The sequence below is a fragment of the Scyliorhinus torazame genome, chromosome 12 (assembly GCF_047496885.1).
Source record: "Scyliorhinus torazame isolate Kashiwa2021f chromosome 12, sScyTor2.1, whole genome shotgun sequence".
NCBI classification, from domain to species: domain Eukaryota; kingdom Metazoa; phylum Chordata; class Chondrichthyes; order Carcharhiniformes; family Scyliorhinidae; genus Scyliorhinus; species Scyliorhinus torazame.
Genome location: NC_092718.1, coordinates 161,742,772 through 161,767,614, shown reverse-complemented (window position 1 = coordinate 161,767,614; position 24,843 = coordinate 161,742,772). Strand labels below are relative to the sequence as shown.

At 48.7% G+C, this 24,843-nt stretch overlaps 1 protein-coding gene across 2 annotated transcripts in view; it reads left to right on the top strand.

Annotated features, from left to right (window-relative positions):
- The first annotated feature begins 6,991 nt into the window (after window positions 1-6,991).
- Window positions 6,992-24,843, top strand: part of LOC140386714 (E3 ubiquitin-protein ligase TRIM50-like) — a 37,769-nt gene continuing 19,917 nt past the window's right edge. The window contains exons 1-2 of one of the 2 annotated variants that reach the window (XM_072469305.1): window positions 6,992-7,513; window positions 23,993-24,088. In XM_072469305.1, coding sequence (XP_072325406.1) covers window positions 7,109-7,513; window positions 23,993-24,088 — 501 coding nt within the window. In that variant the 5' untranslated portion in view covers window positions 6,992-7,108. The remainder of the gene's footprint in view (window positions 7,514-23,992; window positions 24,089-24,843) is intronic. The other variant, XM_072469304.1, reaches the window with a different exon arrangement.

The window sequence follows — 24,843 nt, the reverse complement described above, 5'->3', positions numbered from 1 at the left end:
GCTGAGTACTCAGCTTCTTCCACCCTAGAGATCAACGACCTTCCCAAAACAAAAAAATCTATCCGGGAGTACACTTTATGGACATGGGAGAAGAAGGAAAACTCCCTAGCCCTAGGTCTAAGAAATCGCCATGGATCCACTCCCCCCATTTGGTCCATAAACCCCTTAAGTACCTTGGCCGCTGCCGGCCTTCTTCCGGTCCTTGAGCTGGATCTATCTAGCCCCGGGTCCAGCACCGTATTAAAGTCCCCTCCTAAAATCAAGTTTCCTACCTCCAGGTCCGGTATACGCCCCAGCATCCGTCTCATAAATCCCGCATCGTCCCAGTTTGGGGCATACACGTTAACCAACACGACCTCCATTCCCTCCAGCCTGCCACTCACCATTACATATCTACCTCCGCTATCTGCTACGATGTTCTTTGCTTCAAATGCGACCTGTTTCCCCACCAAAATGGCCACCCCTCTATTCTTTGCGTCCAGTCCTGAGTGGAACACCTGTCCCACCCATCCTTTCCTTAGCCTAACTTGGTCCGCCACCTTTAGGTGCGTCTCTTGGAGCATAACCACGTCTGCCCTTAGTCCTTTCAAATGCGCGAGCACTCTGGCCCTTTTTATCGGTCCGTTCAGGCCTCTCACGTTCCACGTGATCAGCCTCACTAGGGGGCTACCTGCCCCCCTCCCGTGTCGACTAGCCATTACCTTCTCTAGGCCAGTCCCATATCCCGCCTCCGCGCTCCCGCTCGCTCCCCCAGCGTCGCACACCATCCCCGCCCACCCACTCTTTAGCCATTTCCTTTTGGATTTCCGCAGCAGCAACCCAGTTGTCCCCGTCCCCCCCCCTCCCCCTCCCTCCCCCCCTCCCCGCTAGATCTCTTTCTAGCATGATTGTTCCCCCCATATTACTTCCGAAAGTCAGCTGACTTCAACTGACCCCGGCTACTCCTGCTCACGCCTCGACCCCCCCCATGTGGGGAACTCCCATCCGCCTTGCGCCTGTCTTCCCGCCTTATTCTTTCTGGTGCGGGAACATCCCTTTACCTGACCCGCCTCTTATGGCGCAGCTCCCTTTCCCCTCCCCCTCCCCTTCCCCATTCTCCAACTATGTCCCGTCTTTCCCCCCTCACCGGCGCCCACATTTCCCCAATGTCTCCCCCCTTCCCTGTTTACTTCTCAATTAACTTCCACCGTAACATTAACAATAACATTTCCTGCAGCATCAGTCCCTCCGTTCCGATCCAATTTCTCTTCTTTGATGAAGGTCCATGCTTCCTCCGCCGTCTCGAAATAATGGTGTCTCTCCTGATACGTGACCCATAGTCTTGCCGGCTGCAGCATCCCGAACTTCACCTTCCTTTTATGCAACACCTCTTTGGCTCGGTTGAAGCTCGCCCTCCCTCTCGCCACCTCCGCACTCCAATCCTGGTATACCCGTACCACTGCATTCTCCCATCTGCTACTCCGCACCTTTTTAGCCCATCTCAGGACCTCTTCTCTATCCTTAAGGCGGTAAAATCGCACGATTATCGCCCTGGGTGGTTCTCCCGCTTTTGGTCTTCTCGCCGGAATCCGATTTGCCCACTCCACCTCCAAGGGGCCCGTAGGGGCCTCAGCACCCATCAGTGAGCTCAGCATCGTACTTGCGTACGCTCCACAGTCCACTCCTTCCACACCCTCAGGTAGACCCAGTATCCGAAGGTTCTTCCTTCGCGCTCCATTTTCTAGGGCTTCGATCCTTTCAGTACACTTTTTATGAAGTGCCTCGTGCGTCTGTGTCTTAACCGCCAGGCCCAGGATCTCGTCCTCAATATCTGTCACCTTCTGCTCCACCACACGGAGCTCTGTCTCCTGGGTCTTTAATGTCTCCTTGAGCCCCTCAATTGCCTGTAGCAACGGGGTCAGCACCTCCCTCTTCAGCAGCTCCACGCACCGTCTCACAATTTCATGCTCAGGCCCCCATGTCGCCTGCGCTTTCTCCGCCGCCATCTTGTACTTCTCTCTTTCTGACCCTTTGGTCGACGATTCCTCGCGCTGCAGCCGCCGCCGGTTTTTTCCTCCTTCGTTTGGGGGGGGACTCCCTTCTCACACGCCCCACACCGGGTTGCGTCGTCGAAAAATTCCCCGTTGGGGCTCTTAAAAGAGCCCGAAGGTCCGTCGGAGCTGGAGCCGTCGAAGCGTGCGGCTAGCTAGGCATCACCGCAACCGGAAGTCCCTTCAGTGGCCTTGATGAGGTCTTTTCACAGTTGTTCCCTCTGCTGCTAGAATTCACTTTTGATACAGGCCCTCAGGTCAGCTTGCAGCTTTAAGCTTGCCCTTCCCCCGCCTGCATGCTGGAAGAGGCCCTGTTTATCCTGCAGTTGCAGCCAAATCTTTTACTGTTTCTGCGTGTGTCTGGCAACCAAGAGACATACCCTTCCTGGGGGACACTGTCGGGGGAATATTGCAGCCTTCTTCCCACACCGGGAAATGTCAAACAAATGCCGTGGGGGCCCTGTAAAAGAGCCCAAAAGTCCGTTCCAAGCAGGAGCTGCCGAATATGCGACCTAGCTCTGCATAGCCGCACCCGGAAGTCAGGAATTGAATTTTTAAACTCCTCTAAAAGTATAATTTCTCTGAGAGCTTCATACGTTTGGTCTATTTTCAAAGCTCTTATCCACCTATCAAAATTACTCTGTTTGAGTCTTTCAAACTCCATGTTTGTTTGACCAAATTCTTTCCTTAAATTTCTAAAGCTTTGGCTGTAAGCTTCAGGCACTAGCTCATATGCACCTAAGATGGATTTTTTCACCTCCTCATTCGTTCCAGATACCTCCTCCTGTAGTGATGCAAACACTTCACTAGCCCTACTTACCAGCTTTGTTTGAATCAGTAATACCCACATGTCCTGTGGCCATTTCATTTGTTTAGCTACCTTCTCAAATGAAATGAAAAAGGCTTCTACCTCCTTCTCGTCAAACCTTGGCAATGCTTGGACATATTTAAATAGATCCCCACCACGTCTTCGACTATGATGCTCTGTCTCACTATCTTCATCAATCTCATCCAACTGTATGTTTCCCTTTGCGTCTGCAAATTTTAACTGATTTTCATCTTTCATAGCCATTTTATGAAGTTCAAACTCTCTCTCTTTTTCCCTTTCCTCTCTATCTCTATTTCTTTCTTCTCTCTCCTTTTCTTTTTCTTTCATTGCATATTCAAGCTGCTTTAATTCTTTTTCATGTTCAAATTGCTTAATCTGCAACTGGAGCTTTGCCATTTCTAATGAGTCAGATTGTATCTCAGGCAAATTGAAATGCTCAGCTACCGCGGTAAGTACCTCATCTTTTCGCATTTTGCCAGGCAATGTTAACTGCAATGCTTTTGACAAATCTAACAGTCTGCTTTTAGTCTCTGTCCGTAAGGTATTGCGTGTTAACCGTGTCCACCCCCAAAAACTCCTGAGCCTCTGAAAGAGCCATTGTCCACAACACACTCCCCACTTAAACTAAAATACCACACCTGAAAGGCAACCACACTATATGCTCACCCCTCACTGTCCTTAAGTTCACTAAGCCAATCTAATAGATAGACTTTTATCCCGGACGAGCCCCCAATTGTTATGGGTCTGGGTTTACAGAACCGCAAAGTGTTTCATGGAGTTCAACCGACCCACAACTTTTAATAGATTGTGGTGTGGGAATCACACGGTGTACTCTCCAGATGTGATACAGCAGAAATGGATAAGTGGTTTTTAAAACAAAACAACGTTTATTCTATGAACTCAAGTTAACCTTTTCAAAACAAACATTGAATATCTTAACACCCATTACTTCAACGATAACCCCAAAAGACTACATAACTAAATAATCCTTCAAACTGTTCCTTTAAACATCCAAAAGACTTCAAACCTTCAAAAATAAGAACACATCAGGTTACATTCAATATATTTACAGTCTTTGGATTTCAGAAATCAACAGACCAGCTCTGTGTTTCTTCCTGCAGCTCTCAGCAAAACACACAGACACTCCCAGCTGCCTTCTCAAACTGAAACTCAAAAAGCAGAAGTGAGCTCAGCTCCCCCCACCTCTGACATCACTTCAGTAATATGATCAGCTCCATTTCTTAAAGGTACATTGCTTAAACATCCATTTCTTAAAGGTACTCTCCCATGACACTATTTTGCTTCAGAACAGGAGCTACAAATGATAACAGTTGATAAATCATTGATTGAGGTGATCAGAAGGAATGATACTGATCAACTAAAAAGAAAGATGAGAAGTACAATGCACACCGCAGCAGTCAAATAAACCATCCAGATTTTCATTCTGTGGAACAAAGTGTTGCAATTATGAATGTGCTTCACATCCAATTTATTTTGTGCTGGTGACAGAGAAGAAATGTCCACGTTCCACTGTATGTTTTGGTCCCCATCTGTGCTGTTAAAACCTGAGTTGGTCAGCCTAATTCTAGGATTTTAATCGAGACACAGAGTTAAATTGGACGTAGGAGCCTTTTTTTTAAAAAAAGGGCCCATCTTAACTCCTACTATGCTGCCTAAAGAAGTATTATATTGTATCTGAATATATATTAATGCTGAGTGATTTATAACATTCCATCATGAAATGTAGAAGTGCCAACATAACAACTTGCATGTTTGTAGCTGTTGTAAACCATCCCAACATGCTTCGCAGGATCGATATCAAAGAAAATGTGACGAGTCTCGCGCTAGTTGGGCTGGTGATCTAAAGTTTTGCCAAGGAAGTAGGTTTTAAGGAATATCTTAAATGAGAAAGAGTTGGAGGTTCAGGGAGAGAATTCCAGAGCTTAGGGCACAGGCAGCAGTTAGCACGGCTGTCACCGATGGAGTAATGAACATCAGGGGGTGGGCATAGGGCTGGAATTAGAGGAGAGCGTTTTTCATGGATGGTTATGGGACTGGAGAAGGTTACAGAGATAGAGAAGGATGAGACCACGGTGCGATTTATAAACAAGGATGAGTAATTAAGACTTTGCTAGACCGGTCAGCAAGCACAGATCGGGACGGGGACGTAAAATGTGGCGAGCCATTCAAAGGTCCGTTGACTTTGGCTGGACTGGAAAATCCCACCAGCAGGAGGCACCGTAAAATTCTGCCCCTTGTCTCCTTTCCTCTTCTCCCCGCTTCATTCCTCTGTTCTCCCGATTACCCATTCTTCTCTTCTTCCCTTTTCCTCTCTAAACCCTGTCCCCACCTCAACCTTTTCTTTCTTGGGGGTTGAAAAGGAAATTTCCAAACTGGACCTATGTTTTTTGTCTCTCCCAGGAGATGTGGCTGAGGAATGGCCACATGTGGTGCCTATATAAGGTGCATCAAATCCTGAAGAGTCAGGCTTATGGACCATTTGGTTTTCTCTTGTCCTTTGCCATTTGTTCATGTAACTAGACCCCTAAAAATGATTGTCAACTTATTGTTTGGTTAAACATTACTATGAAGCCATATTCATGGAAAACTATTTTCCGCAGTTCAGGGGAGATTCACCACATTTATTCCGGGGGATGAAAGGGTTGAGCAGAGATTTAACAGTTTGGGCTTATACTCGCTAGAGTTTAGAAGGATGAGAGAGAATCTGATTAAGGTATATAGAATACCGAAAGGGATTGATGTTGTAAACGTAGACCAAATTTTCCCCCTTGTGGGGCAGTCTGGAAAGGAGAGGTCACAGATATCGATTGAGAGGCAGCAGATTTAAAAATGAGTTGAGGAGGAACTACTTCTCGCAGAGAGTGGTGAATTTGTGGAACCCGCTGCCCCATAGTGCGATTGAATCTGAATCATTAAATGGTTTTAAGAAGGACATAGATATATTTCTGATTTTAAAACAAGTGGGTGAAAGGGTAGGGAGCTGGATTTGAGACCAGGAAGACATTAGCCATGATCTGATTGAATGGCAGAGAAGGTTTGAGGGGCTGAATTGCCGACTTCTGCTCCTAATACCTATGTTCCGTTTATTCATACACCATGTAAAACAAACTAGTTAATTCCTTGACAATTCATTTCATTTCAGTTTATCAGCCTGCATTTCAAAGATAGGTGGTTATGTGAGTGATCAAAGTGTCCAGTAAGATAAAGAAAACAAACTTGCCTTATATGGTGTTGTTCACAACCTCAGGACTGCTTAAAGTGCTGTGTAGTCAGATAAGTATTTTGGAAGGATAGTCATTGTTGTAATGTAAGAATTATTTACAGCAAGATCCCATAAAGCACAATGAAAAAAATAACTCAATCTGTTTTCAGTGTTTATTCAGGGATAGGTATTGGTTGCGGGAATGCTGGCAAAGGTACTGGGAGAGCTTCCCTGCTTTTCTTCAAATTATACTATGGTATCAATTAAATCCTCCTGTGAGGGCAGACTGACCCTTCGTTTACTGTGTCATTCAAGACAACCAACAGCACCTTCAACAGTGCAGCACTCCCTCAATAATGCACCGAAGACCCAGTCTCAGTTAGTGTAGTCAAATCTCTGGAGTGGGGCTTGCCACAGAATGAGGTGTATTATCATGAGCTAGCAGTACAACGTTTTCTTTTCTAAATTTAGAGTACCCAATTCTTTATTTCCAATGAAGGGGCAGTTTAGCGTGGCCAATCTACCTGCCTTGCACATCTTTGGATTTGTGGGGGTGAGACCCACGCAGACACAGAGAGAATGTGCAAACTCCACATGGTCAGTGACCCAGGGCCGGGATAGAACGCAACAAAGGTGGTAACGGTGCTATGTAGTCTGTAGGCATACCTCAGCCATATCCGTGAGCAGTGCTAAACCCAAGAAAATGCCCCGTGCCGACATTACGTTTATAACCATGAGGTACCAGAGAGCAGCCACAACTGTAAATTCAGAGAAAGTTTAGAATAGAGGGAAGAGGAGGGGGAAAATAATAAAACTAAATGTTTCAAAGGCACACAGTGAAATAACAAATACTGACCTAATTCTGATAGAATCTACAGTATATATAAAACCATCGCTCAGTTTTAATAGAAACAAGATCATGTGATTATCGTGCTCAATGGTACCTCCCTCCGCCCTTGAAACAAAGATAAGAGCTTAAGTCTGGTCAACACAAGGAGAGGAGCGATTGCATTTGAAATTCAAAACATGGCAGCGAAGCAGAATTTTCAATTCCTGGAGGATCATCTCTTGTGCCCCATTTGTCTGGAGGTCTTCAAGCAGCCCTCGATGCTGCCGTGTGGTCACAGCTACTGCAAGACCTGCATCCTCTCTCTTTCTGGAAACCTGGCCGGCTATTTCAATTGTCCTGTGTGTCGGAAGGCGGTGGACAACAGCAGCTCTTCCCCCAATGTCTCACTGGCCCGTGTCATTGACACCCTGACAGTAATGAGTGGTTCTAGCGGCGACCAGGAAAACTGCCGGGACCACCACAACCCGCTCAGTCTGTACTGCGAGACGGACCAACAGATAATCTGCGGGCTCTGTGGAATCATCGGACAACACAAGCAGCATAAAATAACCCCACTCTCCAGTGTGTATGAGAGAATGAAGGTAATGATCATAATCCGTGTATTCACTTTCTACGTATTAACTCTCACAGATTCCAGACTTCTCAAAGGTGCTATTGTTGCCATTTCTGTGAGTATAGGTTTCTAACTCGCTGAAGTGATTGAAGTTGCAAAAGTGAAATGCAAAATCTGTTACGATTTTCTCACAAAAGTCAGGCTTATGGCACGGCTGAAACAGATTGTTATTAATCAAGGCAGGGCGACACGGTGGCGCAGTGGTTAGCACTGCTGCCTCACGGTGCCAAGGACCCGGCCCCGGGTCACTGTCCATGGGGAGTTTACACATTCTCCCCATGTCTGCGTGGGGCTCACCCCCACAACCCATATGTGTGCAGGCTAGATGGATTGGCCACGCTAAATTGCCTCCTAATTGGAAACAAAATGAATTGGGCACTTTAAATTTAGTTTTTAAAATATATATTTTTTAAGTTTAAAAATCAAAGTCCAGGATATATATAAGTTCACAGTGGGGGATAAGTTAATAAAGAGGAGCCATAAACAACAGGGATGGGGGACAATAGATTTGGTCCAAATCACAGGCGGCGGGGAGGAAGGGACAGAGGGCCCACAGACCAAAGAGAATATATGGAGACAATGATAATGGGAGGAGAACCCAACATCACGTTGATCACTCGGTTGACTCTGATATTCTGGTAGAGGCCAAGTTGAGTCTTCGCTGAAGCCAAATACTTCAGAGTTGGACAAGGGAAGATGGGGTTGCCAACCCTCCAGGATTGGCCCGGAGCCTCCAAGAATTGAAGATTAATCAGCAGGACACTGCTGTGCACAACCCTGGAGAAGACCCATCGGGACATTTAAAGAAAAATGCTTTTTCTTCTTATTTTCTTTGAACATTTCTCTACCAGCCACTAAAATATTAAAAACGGTTAAAATTTTTAGCTGACGGTCAAGCTTCATCCATTGGATAATGTGCCTTTTTGGTGTACAAAGACAGTGTGTTACAAGGATGGGTGTATTGGCTGACTAATGGATGGAGTGTGGGGGCAAGTCATGTGTTGAAACCTCCAGGAATATATATTTAATCAGAGTTTGCAACCCTGAGGAAAGAAAGGGGATATTTGTAAATGTGGGATGGAAGCAACTGGGCAAGAGTGGGGAGAGCAGTGATGTGGTCAGAAGGAAATTGCTTTGAAATGGAGTTCCACAGTGGCCACAGTGACGTCTGAGTTCGAGAACATTTTTCTTGTTAAAGTGGCAGCCCTGTATTCACAGAAACAGCCAATTTCTACAAAGTTACAGTGTAGACATGGGCAATGAAAATAAGGAGAACTAGCATTAACATCGGATGAGTGCTTTTAGTGAAACACACCAATGGCCATTCTGGGATGAATATTTGTATGAGCGATTTGATACAGCTAACTTTCAATGCGGTGCGAGAAGAGAGTACACAAACCTTAGAAGGTGGCAGGATAAGTTTAAAAGAGTGTTAGAACAGCATTTGGAAACTTGACTCGATGAATTGGAGTCATAGGGTGGTATTTGATGGAAGTGCCGGCATCAGACAGCCAGTGGGAGCCCCTGTCATCTTTATTAAGGAAGGCCCACCATATTAAGTGCCGCTAACGCACTTAAATGTACAGTGGTGAGCCTTCTGGAGTCTGCATTCATCCCCTTACAGTAATACATATACTATCCCTTTGACTCCTTTGCATGTTTCATTCAGCCTTGTTGGGGTCCAGTTTTCCTCCCCACGGTCTTCCCTTTGCCTTCTGTTGTTTGTCTCCTTCATTCACCTCCTTGCCCTTCTACCTGCAGTTATGAGCCTTTCCCACCTCCTAGCACAGTCCTCCTTCCACATTGCCCCCTTGGCCTCACCAGCCCACCCCCAGCCTCACCTCGCACTCCACCCCGGTCGAACTTGAACCTTGGTTGCAGTGGCTGCATGAGTCCCACAGCACAGTGCTGTCCAGGTAGACACTGGTGTATAGAACCAAGGGGAAGGAGACCCCTTGCACTCCCCATCCGCTGGCACAGTACTGATCCCAGTCGGTGACACAGGAGTGTCCTTGGGTCCAGCAGCACGGTGCTGTCCATGAGGACCAGCTCAGCATGGAGATGGAGGGCAGGAACTGGTCTGCCCCGGCAGAATGGTGAACTAAGCATCAGGAGCAGCACAGCATTATGTCAGGTAGGTTTTATATGTTTCACCCCCCCCCCTTAAAATCTCTTGTGAACTGAGGGCTGTCTTGTGCGCACCAGCCTTTATCAATCGGGTTCCAGTCCAACGTAATTCCCAGCTGGCGTGACACAAGTTTGGGAGGCCAGATTCCGGTGGCCAGTTGTTTTAATGAGCATTCTTTTCTTTTTTTAGGAACCATTTTCTTGAGGCATTTATAATTTTAACATATTAACATTTTAAATAAGACTTCCGGTTGCGGCTATGCGGAGCTAAGTCGCACGTCCGGCAGCTCCCGACAGAAACTGACTTTTGGGCTTTTTTTTAGGGCCCCCAGCGGCATTTGTTTGATGGTTCCCAGTGTGGGAAGGTGATAGTAACATTTCCCCGGCACTGTATGGATTGGACCAGGAGTGGAGCGGTGCAAAAAGTAGTTTTGGAGCAGCGAAAAGTGCGAGGGAGGAAAATCAAGATGGCGGCGGGTGGAGACCAGGAGTTTCTCCAGCGCTGTTTCACGGAATTGAAGGCAGAGCTGTTGGAGCCGATGAAGGCTTCAATAGACAAGCTGCTCGAGACCCAGGTGCGGCAAAAGGCTTCGGAGAACGAGGACGAGTTCTTGGGCCTGGTGGTGAAGATAGAGGCGCACGAGGTGATGCATAAGAAATGGCAGGAGAAGTTTGAGGACATGGAGAACCGGTCGAGGAGGAAGAACCTGCGGATTCTGGGTCTCCCGGAGGGAGTGGAGGGGTCGGATGTTGGAGCATACGTGGTCACGATGGTGAACACGTTGATGGGTGCGGGGGCCTTTTGGAATGTTGCAGCCGGCGCGACTGTGGGTCACTTTCAAGGACCGCCACCACTACTTCGGGATGCCGGAGGAGGCGTGGGTGGACCTTTATCCAGGCTGAAAAGTTGGACTCGGATTGAGGGTCGTTTGCGAGGGGATGTCGAGAGGGGATTGATGTAATTGTTGTGTTTTGGGGGGATGTTCTGTTCTGTTTGGTACTGTTTTCTTTTTGGGTGCTGGGTGGGGTAGGGTGAAATGGTTCGTAGTGGGGGTTTGGTGAGAGTGTGGGCATCGGTGGTTGGAGGAGGGGGCCCCATTGGGGGGGAGGGGAGAGGGAAGGCCCGAGGTGGGGGAGCTGGGATCAGGCCGCCGCAAAAGGGAGCTGCGTCTGAGGGGGCGGGGCCGGCTTGGTGGAAAGCGCGGGTTTTTCTCCCGCCCTTGGGAAGGAAGGGGGCGGGGTCAGGGGGAGGGATAGTTCCGGAGAGGAGCGCCCACTGATGGACAGGAGGGGGGGGGGGGGGGGGAGATTCTCACACTGGGGGGGTCGATGGAGTGGCGGGGGCAGCCGGGGTCAGCAGGAGTCAGCTGACTTATGGGAGTGCTATGGGGGAGCAATGCTGCTAGGGGGGGGACCTAGCTGAGAGCGGGGGGTGGGGGGGACTGGATTGCTGCTGCATTGGCCAAAGGGGAGCTGGAGCCTGAAGAGAGAGTTGGGGCGGGGGTCTGTCGCTGGGGGGGAACGGAGAGTGCGGGAAGCGCGGGCACGCGGCTGGCCGAGAAAGGAAGATGGCTAATCGGCGTGTATGTTTGGGGGGGGGGGGGGGGAGTTGGTTGGAGGTTGGGGGGAGCGGCGGGAGCACCCTGATCCGGCTGATAACTTGGAATGTGATAGGCCTGAACCGGCCGGTCAAGAGGGCCCGTGTGTTCGCGCACCTTAAGGGACTGAAGGCAGATGTGGTCATGCTCCAGGAGACGCATTTGAGGGTAGCAGACCAGGTTAGGCTGAGAAAGGGGTGGGTAGGGCAGGTTTTCCACTCGGGGTTGGACGCAAAGAATCGGGGGGTGGCGATTCTGGTGGGGAAGCGGGTGTCGTTTGAGGCGCTGAACATCGTGGCAGACAATGGAGGTAGGTACGTGATAGTGAGTGGTAAGCTGCAGGGGGTGTGGGTGGTCTTGGTGAATGTGTATGCCCCGAATTGGGACGATGCTGGATTTATGCGGTGCATGTTGGACCAGATTCCGGACCTGGAGGCAGGGAGCTTGATAATGGGGCGGGGGGGGGGGGACTGTAATACGGTATTGGATCCAGCATTGGACCTCTCTAGATCCAGGACGGGTAAGAGGCCGGCGGTGGCCAAGGTGTTGAGTGGGTTTATGGACCAGATGGGAGGAGTGGACCCATGGAGGTTTGTTAGGCCGGGGGCCAGGGAATTCTCTTTCTTTTCCCACGTCCATAAAGCCTACTCCCGGATTGACTTCTTCGTTTTGAGCAGGGCGCTGATCCCGAGGGTGGAGGACACGGAGTATTCAGCCATAGCCATCTCAGACCATGCCCCGCACTGGATGGAGCTTGAGCTAGGGGAGGAGAGGGACCAGCGCCCGCTGTGACGCCTGGAGGTGGGTTTGCTGGCGGATGAGGAGGTGAGCGGGCGGATCCGGGGCTGCATTGAAAGATACCTAGAGGTGAACGATAATGGGGACGTGCAGGTAGGGGTGGTCTGGGAGGCGCTGAAGGCGGTGATTAGGGGAGAGCTAATCTCCACTAGGGCCCACAAGGAGGGGAAGGAGAGGAGAGAGAGAGGGAGAGGTTGGTGGGGGAGATTTTAAGGGTAGATAGGAGGTATGCAGAGTTCCCCGAGGAGGGACTACTCCAGGAGCGACGAAGCCTCCAGGCCGAGTTCGACCTGTTGACCACCAAGAAGGCGGAGGTGCAGTGGAGGAAGGCGCAAGGGGCGGTGTATGAATATGGGGAGAAGGCTAGCCGGATGCTGGCACACCAGCTTCGGAGGCGGCGAGGGAGATTGGGGGAGTTAGGGATAAAGGGGGGAACACGGTGCGGTGGGGATAAATGGGGTATTTAGAGACTTCTATGAGGGGCTGTATAGGTCTGAGCCCCCGACGGAGGAGGGGGGGGATGCGTTGTTTTTTGGACCGGCTGAGGTTCCCGAGGGTAGAGGAGGGGCAGATGGCGGGGCTTGGGGCACCGGTAGGGCTGGAGGAGCTGACTAAGGGGCTGGGGAGTATGCAGGCGGGGAAGGCACCAGGCCAGATGGGTTCCCAGTGGAATTTTACAGGAAGTATATGGACCTGTTGGGCCCACTACTAGTGAGGACTTTCAATGAGGCAAGGGAGGGGGGCCTATCCCCGACGATGTCCAGGGCGCTGATCTCGCTGATCTTGAAGCGGGGCAAGGACCCTTTACAGTGGGCCGTATACGCCAATCTCGCTCCTCAACGTGGATGCAAAGCTGTTAGCGAAGGTGTTGGCTACCAGAATTGAGGACTGTGTTCCGGGGGTGATCCACGAGGACCAGACGGGTTTCGCGAAGGGAAGGCAGCTAAACACCAAGGTGCAGAGGCTCCTAAATGTAATCATGATACCTGCAGTGGAGGGGGAAGCGGAGATAGTGGCGGCTATCGATGCGGAGAAGCCCTTCGATAGGGTGGAGTGGGGGTACCTGTGGGAAGTGTTGAGGAGGTTCGGGTTTGGGGAGGGGTTCGTTAGTTGGGTTCGGTTACTGTACGAAGCCCCGGTGGCAAGTATGGCCACAAATTGGAGGAGGTCGGAATACTTCTGGCTGTACCGGGGGACGAGGCAGGGATGCCCTCTATCCCCCCTGCGATTTGCGTTGGTAATTGAACCTTTGGCGATGACTTTGAGGGAGTCCAGGAACTGGAAGGGGGGGGAGGAACACCGGGTATCGCTGTATGCAGACGACCTGTTACTGTATGTGGCGGACCCGGTGGGGGGGATGCCGGAGGTGATGCGGATCCTCAGGGAGTTTGGAGACTTTTCCGGGTGTAAGATCAACATGGGGAAGAGTGAGCTATTCGTGATACACCCAGGGGACCAGGGAAGGGGGATAGACGAGCTTCCACAGAGGGCGGAAGGGAGTTTTCGGTACCTAGGGATCCAGGTGGCCAGGAGCTGGGGGGCCCTACACAAGCTCAACTTGACGAGGCTGGTGGAGCAGATGGAGGAGGGGTTTAAAAGGTGGGATGTGCTGCCACTCTCCCTGGCGGGTAGGGTACAGTCGGTGAAGATGACGGTGCTCCCAAGGTTCCTTTTTATATTCGAGTGCCTCCCCATCCTGATCCCTAAGGCCTTATTTAAGCGGGTCAGCAGGAGCATCATAGGGTTTGTATGGGCGAAAAAGACCCAAGGGTGTGAAGGGTGTTTCTGGAACGGAGCAGGGACAGAGGAGGGCTAGCGTTGCCTAATCTGTGTGGGTACTACTGGGCTGCCAATGTGGCAATGATACGCAAGTGGGTAATGGAGGGGGAGGGGGCGGCGTGGAAGAGGCTGGAGAGGGCATCCTGTGTGGGTACGAGTCTGAGAGGGCTGGTGACGGCATCACTGCCGCTCCCGCCAACAAGGTACACCATGATTCCAGTGGTGGCGGCGACCATCAAAATTTGGGGGCAGTGGAGACGCCACAGGGGGGAGGCAGAGGCTTCGGTGTGGTCCCCGATCCGAGAGAACCATCGGTTTGTCCCGGGGAGAATGGATGGGGGGTTCCTGAGCTGGCACAGGACAGGTATTAGAAGGATGGGGGACCTGTTTATAGATGGGACGTTTGCGAGCCTTGGGGCGTGGAGGAAAAATTCGGGCTCCCCCCTGGAAATGCCTTCAGGTACATGCAGGTAAGGGCGTTTGTAAGACGGCAGGTGAGGGAATTTCCGCTGCTGCCAGCACGTAGGATCCAGGATAGGGTGCTCTCGGGGGGAGGGGGGTGGGTTGGAGAAGGCAAGGTCTCCGCGATCTACCAGGAGATGCAGGAGGAGGAGGAGACCTCGGTGGAGGAGCTGGGGGAGGAGATAGACGAGGGTACGTGGGCGGACGCCCTGGGTAGGGTAAATTCTTCCTCCTCTTGCGCCAGGTGTAGCCTGATACAATTTAAGGTTCTGCACAGGGCGTACATGACTGGGGCAAGGCTGAGGTGGTTTTTTGGAGTGGAGGACAGATGTTCGGGGAGCCCAGCAAATCATGCCCACGTGTTCTGGGCGTGCCCAGCGCTGGATGGGTTCTGGAGGGGCGTTGCGAGGACGGTGTCTAAGGTGGTAAACACCCAGGTTAAGCCGAGTTGGGGGCTCGCACTATTCGGGATATCGGACGAGCCGGGAGTGCAGGAGGCGAAAGAGGCCGGTATTCTGGCCTTTGCGTCCCTGGTAGCCCGGCGGAGGATTCTGCTACAGTGGAAGGATGCGAGGCCCCCAAGGGTGGAAGCCTGGATCAGCGACATGGCAGGGTTCATTAAATTGGAGAGGGTAAAATTTACCTTAAGAGGATCTGTGCAAGGGTTCTTCAGGCGGTGGCAACCATTCCTAGACTTTCTAGCGGAGCGTTAGGAGGTGGTCAGCAGCAGCAGCCCGGGGGTGGGGGGGCACTTTGTGTTTACTACTGTGTTTATTATCGTTTAATGGGGAGCTTGTATATTGGGGGAATACATGACATAGCTATAAGATGTTTATTTATATGTTCGTTGTTTTTTCTTATTTCTGTAAGGTTTGTTGAAAATATGTACAAAATTTGAATAAAAATATATTTTTTTAAACATTCTAAATAACAGAACGGTCTGACACACGCAAAAGCCCACAGTAACATACCCAACTTCTCCCCGCCCTAACTCCTAGCTACCCATATATTAGATTCCCTCCCTTTATTGTCCACTTCCATGCGCGCCCCTCCCCCCCTCCCTTCTGCTGACGGTCAATTTTCCATGAAGAAGTCGACTACTGCCACCTCCGAGCGAACTCCTGTATTGAACCCCTTACAGCGAACTTAATCTTCTCTAGCCTGAGAAACTCTGCCTTGTCGCTGACCCACACCCCCGACTTTGGAGGCTCCGAGTCCCTCCATCCCAGCAAAATCCGTCTCCGGGCCTCCAGGGAGGCAAAGGCCAAAACGACACCCTTTCTCCTGCCCCCGGCTCCCGGATCTTCCGACACTCCAAATATTGCCATCTCTGGACTCTGAGTCGCCCTCCCTTCCAGGACCTCTGACATGACATCTGCAAATCGCTGCCAAAATCCCCTCAGCTTCGGACACGCCCAAAACATATGAACATGATTCGCCGGGCTTCCCCCGCACCTCCCACACCTATCCTCCACCTCCTCAAAAAACCTACTCATCTAGGCCACAGTTATATGAGCCCTGTGGACCACCTTGAACTGGATCAGGCTAAGTCTGGCACATGACGAGGATGCATTGACTCTCCTCAGGGCCTTCTCCCATAGCCCAACTTCCAACTCTTCCCCCCCCCCCCCCCCAAACTCGTCTTCCCACTTCCTCTTCACCTCCCCGATTGCTTTAATGAGCATTCATGAGATGCAAATGGGATTCATGCCAGCAGGAAGACCGACCCACCATTGGGAGAATTGCAACATGTTTTAAGCCAGCGGGTTTCTGACTTTTTAGTTCCTGCTAGATTCGCCGTCTCCTGCTCGCCACCAAACCAACCTCCGGCGGCATGGGAGAATTCCACCCATAGTATTACGTTACAGACACCGGTTAGGGGAGGCGGTGGTGTAGTGGTATCATCACTGGGTTGTTGATCCAGGGACCCAGGTTAATACTCTGGGAACCCACCACGGCAGATGGTGAACATTGAATCCATTAAATATCTGGAATTAGACGTCTAATGATCGATTATTGTCGATTGTTGTAAAAACCCAGCTGGTTCACTAATGTCTTTTGGGGAAGCAAATCTGCCATCCACACCTGGTCTGACCTACATGTGACTCCTGATCCACAGCAGTGTGGTTGACTCCCAAATGCTCTCTGAAATGGCCCAGGAAGTGACTTTGTTGTATCAAAATCCCAACAAAGTCAATAAAAAGGAAATAAACTGTTTGGACCACCCAGCATCAAACTGGGCAGTGGAAACAACAATGCCAAATCCATCCCTGTTGACCCTGCTAAGTCCTCCTTCCTAACATCTGGGGGCTTGTACCAAAATTGGGAGAGCTGTTTCACAGACTAGTCAAGCCTCACATCTTCATACTAACGGAATCATACCTGACAGACAATGTCCCAGACATCCCTAACTATCCCTGGCTATGTCCAATCCCACTGACAGGACAGACCCAGCAGAGGTGGTGGCGCAGTGGTATACAATCAGGAGGGAGTTGCCCTGGGTGTCCACAACATCAACTCCGGACCTCATTAAGTCTCATGGCATCAGGTCAAACATAGGCAAGGAAACCTCCTGCTGATTACCATGTACCGTCCACCATCAGCTGGTGAATCAGGACTCCTCCATGTTGAACACCACTTGGAAGAAGCACTGAGGATGGCAAGGGCACAGAATGTACTCTGGGTGGAGGACTTCAAAGTCCATCAATAAGATTGGTAGCACAGCTACTGACCGAGCTGCCAAGCCCTAAAGGACATAGCTATTAGACTTGGTTTGCGACAGGTGGTGAGGGAACTAACAAGATGGAAAAACATACTCTACCTCATCCTCACCGACCTACCTGCCACAGATGCATCTGTCCATGGTAGTATTGGTATGAGTGACCACTGCACAGTCCTTGTAGAGACAAAGTTCTGTCTTCACATTGAGGACACCCTCCATCGTGGTGTGGGATTATTATCGTGATAGATTAAGAACAGATCTATCAACTCAAGAGTGGGCATCCATGAGACGCTGTGGGCCATCAGCAGCAGCAGAATTGTACTCAGCCACAATCTATAACCATATAACCCAACATATCCTCACTCTACCATTACCACCAAGCCAGGGGAACAACCCTGGTTCAATGAAGAGTGTGGGAAGGGCATACCATGGGCTGCACCAGACATATAGAGAAATTAAGTGTCAGTCAAACTGGTGAAGCCACAGCACAGGAGTACTTGCTTGTCATCAGCATAAAAGCAAGTGATAGACAGAGCTAAGCGATCCCACAACCAATGGATCAGATCTAAGTTCTACAATCTTGCCACATCCAATTGTAAATGGTGACGGACAATTAAAAACTCACTGGAGGTGGAGGCTCCACAAAGGTCCCCATCCTCAGTGTTGGAGGAGTCTAGCACATTAGTGCAAAGGATAAGGTTGAAGCATTTACAATAATCTTCAGCCAGAAGTGCCGAGCGAATGATCCATCTCGGTATCCTCCAGAGGTCACCAGCATCACTGATGTCAGTCTTCAGCCTATTCGAATCAATCCACGTGATATCAAGAAATAGCTGAAGGTGCTGGATATTGCAAAGGCCTTGACAATATTCTGGCAATTGTACTGAAGACTTGTGCTCAAGACCTTGCTGAGCCTCTAGCCAAGATGTTCCAGTACGGGGTGGCACGTGGTGCAGTGGTTAGCACTGCTGTCTCACGGCGCTGAGGACCTGGGTTCAAATCCCGGCCCTGGGTCATTGTCCGTGTGGAGTTTGCACATTCTCCCCGTGTCTGGGTGGGTTTCATCCCCACAACCCAAAGATGTGCAGGTTAGGTGGATTGGCCAGGCTGAATTGCCCCTTAGTTGGATAAAAAAATAATTGGGTACTCTAAATTTTTTTTAAAAAGATGTTCCAGTACAGCTTCAACACTGGCATCTCCCCGGCAATGTGGAAAATTGCGTAGATATGTCCTGTACACAAAAAGCAGTACAAATCCAGCCCGGTCAATCACTGCCCTATATTTTTAAAAAATAAATTTAGCATACCCAAGTATTTTTTGTTCCAATTAAGGGGCAATTTAGCATGGCCATTCCACCTAACCTGCACATCTTTGGGTTGTGGGGGTGAAACCCACGCAGACACGGGGAGAATGTGCAAACTCCACACGGACAGTGACCCAGGGCCAGGATTCGAACCTGGGTCCTCTGTACCACAGTCCCAGTGCTAACCACTGCGCCACATGCCACCCTCTATCTGTCTACTCTTGATCATCAGTAAAGTGATGGAAGGAGTAATCAACAGTGCTATCAAGCAGCACTTACTGAGCAATAACCTGCTCAGTGAAGCTCAGTTTGAGTTCCACCAGGGTCACTCAGCTCCTGGCCTCATTACAGCCTTGGTTCAAACATGGACAAAAGAGCTGAACCCCAGAGGTGAGATGAGAGGGACTGCCCTTGACATCAAGGCAGCATTTGATCGAGTATGGCATCGAGGAATCCTAGCTAAACTGGAGTCGATGGGAATCATACCTACTACAAAAAAAGATGGCTCTGGTTGTTGGAGGTCATTCATCTCGGTCCTGGGACATCACGGCAGGAGTCCCTCAGGGTATTCCTCGCGGGTAGCACGTTAGCATAGTGGTTAGCACAATAGCTTCACAGCTCCAGGATCCCAAGTTCGATTCCCGGCTTGGGTCACTGTCCATGTGGAGTTTGCACATTCTCCCCGTGTTTGCGTGGGTTTCACCCCCACGACCCAAAAGATATGCAGGGTAGGTGGATTGGCCACGCTAAATTGCCCCTTAATTGGAAAAAATAATTGGATACTCTAAATTTTCAACAAAAAAAAGCTCGACACCAGGGGCAGCACGATGGCGCAGTGGTTAGCACTGCTGTCTCACGGCGCTGAGGACCCGGGTTCAATCCCGGCCCTGGGTCACTGTCCATGTGAAGTTTGTACATTTTCCCCATGACTGCGTAGGTCTCAACCCAAAAAGATGTGCAGGATATGTTGATTGGCCACGCTAAATTGCCTCTTAATTGGAAAAAAAAAGAATTAGGTACTCTAAATTTATATTTAAAAATAGAATCTTGACACCATCCAGGACAGGGCAGATTGGCACCCCTTCCAAAAATGTTCAATCCCTCCACCTCCGACGCACAGTGGCAGCAGTGTGTACCATCTACTGCAGCAACTCTACAAGGCTCCTTCGGCAACACCCTCTAAACCCAAGACCATTACCACCTAGAAGGACAAGGGCAGCCTGTCCAAGTCACTCACCATCCTGACTTGGAAATATATTTCATGTCCCTTCACTGTCACTGGGTCAAAATCCCAGAACTCCCTCCCTAACAACAGTGTGGGTGTACTTGCACCACATGGACTGCAGCGGTTCAAAATGGCAGCTCACCTTCTCAACGGCAATTAGAGATGGGCAGCACGGTAGCATTGTACGGGCAGCACGGTAGCATTGTGGATAGCACAAATGCTTCACAGCTCCAGGGTCCCAGGTTCGATTCCGGCTTGGGTCACTGTCTGTGCGGAGTCTGCACATCCTCCCCGTGTGTGCGTGGGTTTCCTCCGGGTGCTCCGGTTTCCTCCCACAGTCCAAAGATGTGCAGGTTAGGTGGATTGGCCATGCTAAATTGCCCTTAGTGTCCAAAATTGCCCTTAGTGTTGGGTGGGGTTACTGGGTTATGGGGATAGGGTGGAGGTGTAGACCTTGGGTAGGGTGCTCTTTCCAAGAGCCGGTGCAGACTCGATGGGCCGAATGGCCTCCTTCTGCACTGTAAATTCTATGAAATGCTGGCCAAGCCAGCATCGCCCACATCCCATAATTAATTTTTTAAAAAACATTCTGAGGCAGCTAATTAAGTCCTAGCTGAGTGCAGCTAATGGGGACCAAACCATCCAAACATAAGAAATAAGCAGGAGTAGACCACACAACCCATTGAGCCTGCACCGCCATTCAACACGATCATGGCTGACCTTGGGCTTCAACTCCATTTTCCTGCCTGCTCCCTGTGTCACTTAATTCCCCGAGTGACCAAAAATCTGTCTAACCCCAGCCTTAAATGTGTTCAACAACCCACTGGGATAGAGAATTCCGAAGATTCACCACGCCTTGTGTGAAGAAATTTCTCCTCACTCAGTCCTAAATGATCGGATCCTTATCTTGATACTATTTCCCACTCTCGCTATTTTTAGATTTCTCGACCAGGGGGGTGCAACGAGGGAGGATTCAGGTGGGTAAGGCAGAGTAGTGGCTGGGTAGGTTGGGACCATTTTATCTCCATACAATAGGAATAAATAATAAATCATTTGGTTCATTGGAACCTACTTTTTAATGAAGTATCTACTTCAAAATGAAGTATTTTGCCTTTGCATCACCCTACAAATTATTCCTGTTGATTTAAGGGGGGGAACAATGCTTAATATGTTTGTACAATACTCATCTATCTGTAATTTTTGGAAAGACATTAACCCATTTTAAAATTACTAGTTGAATGACATGCACCTATTAAATGGCCATTATTCTTTACTATTCTGTAGTTGATTATTTGTCCTGTCTTCACTTGTGAAACTTGTTTAAAAAGGCAGTTTTTAACATTTTGAGTCCCTTGCATCATCTAATGGTTGTGTGCTGGGTAAAGTAGGTGGGGTAAGCTATTGGACCCTAGGGCAATCTGGTTGTGGGCCAGAATCATATTTATTTTGCTTCGGACAGAGGACATGCCTTAATTCCCTCTTGAGCTATACGTCATACCATGTAATGTTGACATTTTGCATAAGACCATATACTTGTTGCTACGAATTGCAGTTCTGTGGATCTTGAAGTGGCTTTGAATGCAACCTGAGCATGCATTGTAATCCCACCTATTTGCCCTTACGGTACTTAAGAATCTCAACAATCAACAAATTGAAGAATCTGGGGAGGCAGTGGCACAGTGGTATTGTCACTGGACTAGTAAACCAGAGACCCAGAGTAATGCTCTGGGGACACAGATTCAAATCCCGCCACTGCAGATGGTGAAATCTGAATTCAATAAAAACGATCTGGGATTAAAAGTCTAATGATGACCATGAAACCATTGTCGATTGTCATAAAAACCCTTCTGGTTCACTAATGTCCTTTAGGGAAGGAAATCTAACGTCCTTACCTGATCTGGCCTACATGTGACTCCAGACCTACAGCAATATGGTTGACTTTTAACTGCCCCCTCAAGGGCAATTAGGGATGGCAATAAATGTTGGCACGTCCCATGAACGTATAAAAAACAAAGTATTGCTGCTATCTCACTTGTCATGAGTAAGGTTTCAAAGTTGCAGGAGTGTACCGGCAGACAGGAAGGTGGTTTAAAGTGTGTCTTCTTCAATACCAGGAGCATCCGGAATAAGGTGGGTGAACTTGCATGGGTTGGTACCTGGGACTTCGATATTGTGGCCATTTCGGAGACATGGATAGAGCAGGGACAGGAATGTTTTTTGCAGATGCCGGGGTTTAGATATTTCAGTAAGCTCAGGGAAGGTGGTAAAAGAGGGGGAGGGGTGGCATTGTTAGTCAAGGACAGTATTACGGTGGCAGGAAGGACGTTTGATGAGGATTCGTCTGCTGAGGTGGTATGGGCTGAGGTTAGAAACAGGAAAGGAGAGGTCACCCTGTTAGGGGTTTTCCATAGGCCTCCGAAAAGTTCCAGAGATGTAGAGGAAAGGATTGCAAAGATGATTCTGGATAGGAGCGAAAGCAACAGGGTAGTTGTTATGGGTGACTTTAACTTTCCAAATATTGACTGGAAACACTATAGTTCGAGTTCTTTAGATGGGTCCGTTTTTGTCCAATGTGTGCAGGAGGGTTTCCTGACACAGTATGTAGATAGGCCAACGAGAGGCGAGGCCATATTGGATTTGTTACTGGGTAATGAACCAGGACAGGTGTTAGATTTGGAGGTAGGTGAGCACTTTGGTGATAGTGACCACAATTCGATTACGTTTACTTTAGTGATGGAAAGGGATAGGTATATACCACAGGGCAAGAGTTATATCTGGGGGAAAGGCAATTATGATGCGATGAGGCAAGACTTAGGATGCATCGGATGGAGAGGAAAACTGCAGGGGATGGGCACAATGGAAATGTGTAGCTTGTTCAAGGAACTGCGTGTCCTTGATAAGTATGTACCTGTCAGGCAGGGAGGACGTGGTTGAGCAAGGGAACCGTGGTTTACTAAAGCAGTTGAAACACTTGTCAAGAGGAAGAAGGAGGCTTATATAAAGTTGAGACATGAAGGTTCAGTTAGGGCGCTCGAGAGTTACAAGTTAGCTAGGAAGGACCTAAAGAGAGAGCTACGAAGAGCCAGGAGGGGACATGAGAAGTCTTTGGCAGGTAGGATCAAGGATAACCCTAAAGCTTTCTATAGATATGTCAGGAATAAAAGAATGACTAGGGTAAGAGTAGGGCCAGGCAAGGACAGTAGTGGGAAGTTGTGCGTGGAGTCCGAGGAGATGGGAGAGGTGCTAAATGAATATTTTTCTTCAGTATTCACACAGGGAAAAGACAATGTTGTCGAGGAGAATACTGAGATTCAGGCTACTAGACTAGAAGGGCTTGAGGTTCATAAGGGGAGGTGTTAGCAATTCTGGAAAGTGTGAAAATAGATAAGTCCCCTGGGCCGGATGGGATTTATCCTAGGATTCTCTGGGAAGCTAGGGAGGAGATTGCTGAGCCTTTGGCTTTGATCTTTAAGTCATCTTTGTCTACAGCAATAGTGCCAGAAGACTGGAGGATAGCAAATGTTGTCCCCTTGTTCAAGAAGGGGAGTAGAGATAACCCTGGTAACTATAGACCAGTGAGCCTTACTCCTGTTGTGGGCAAAGTCTTGGAAAGGTTTATAAGAGATAGGATGTATAATCATCTGGAAAGGAATAATTTGATTAGAGATAGTCAACACGGTTTTGTGAAGGGTAGGTCGTGCCTCACAAACCTTATTGAGTTCTTTGAGAAGGTGACCAAACAGGTGGATGAGGGTAAAGCAGTTGATGTGGTGTATATGGATTTCAGTAAAGCGTTTGATAAGGTTCCCCACGGTAGGCTACTGCAGAAAATACGGAGGCATGGGATTCAGGGTGATTTAGCAGTTTGGATCAGAAAGTGGCTAGCTGGAAGAAGACAAAGGGTGGTGGTTGATGGGAAATGTTCAGACTGGAGTCCAGTTACTAGTGGTGTACCACAAGGATCTGTTTTGGGGCCACTGCTGTTTGTCATTTTTATAAATGACCTGGAGGAGGACGTAGAAGGATGGGTGAGTAAATTTGCAGATGACACTAAAGTTGGTGGAGTTGGGACAGTGCGGAAGGACATTACAAGTTACAGAGGGACATAGATAAGCTGCAGCGCTGGGTTGAGAGGTGGAAAATGGAGTTTAATGCAGAAAAGTGTGAGGTGATTCATTTAAGAAGGAATAACAGGAAGACAGAGTACTGGGCTAATGGTAAGATTCTTGGCAGTGTGGATGAGCAGAGAGATCTCGGTGTCCATGTCCTGTACTGCGCTGTAATGTTCTATGTTCTATGTTCACGGGTGAATGTGACGAAGGAAGCTTGTCGCAGGGAAAAATTCCACAGTCTAAATCTTTGTGTTGGGCAGGACAAAGATCCTGTGAAGAAATATTAGGTGCAGCCTAATTGCTTATTGCATTTCTTCACAGGAACAACTCGCTCTGCTCATAACCGGAGCTCAGATGCAAACGAACAACACGGAGAGGCAAATGAACAAGCTCATACACAACAAGAGCCGTATCATTGTGAGTCTAGTAGTACTGGAGGTTGTTTACAAGGTTCAGTTCATGCTTTTCTGAAAAGATCATCTTTGCACTCTTCCTCTTTGGCATAAAATGTAATGTGAATGGATAAATAGTCCATAAAGGATTTGTATCATCCGTTTTAAGGACAGAGTCGATTGCTACCTCAGTCAGAATGTTCGGAAATATGTGCTTCAAGAATTTCCCGATGGGAGCAGTTTATTTGGACATTGCATTGGTTGTCCAGCACATGCTCATATTCTCAACAAAGGACAGAAAATGCCACATTCAAGACTGTATTTTTCAGGCTAAATCTAATACATCAAATTTATTTAAAAGACTAATTATACCAATGCAAGGGTAATGCAGCAGAATAATTAATAAAACGTATACCTGTACACTACTGAAAACATTTTCAACAATAACAAAAGATCCAAAATATTGAGGGTCCCTTCCAGAATCTTCTAACCTGGTTCCTTATGACTGTAACATGATTACTTCTATTCTTCACAGAATCCTAACCCATTGCTACAATGGACATATCACAATTGAAGTTGGGGAATTAGGAATCGATAAAGTATTAAAAGCTCTCAACTATTACACCATTACTCGAGTTCTTTTCATTAGAAAGATTATGTTATTAACCAATTTTGGCAATCATCATGTTATGTGAGATTCTGACATGTACATTGAATAGAATCATGATTGTTTTTAATACCTCATTTGCATTTTAAACACATTTGTCCTAAGAGCAACTC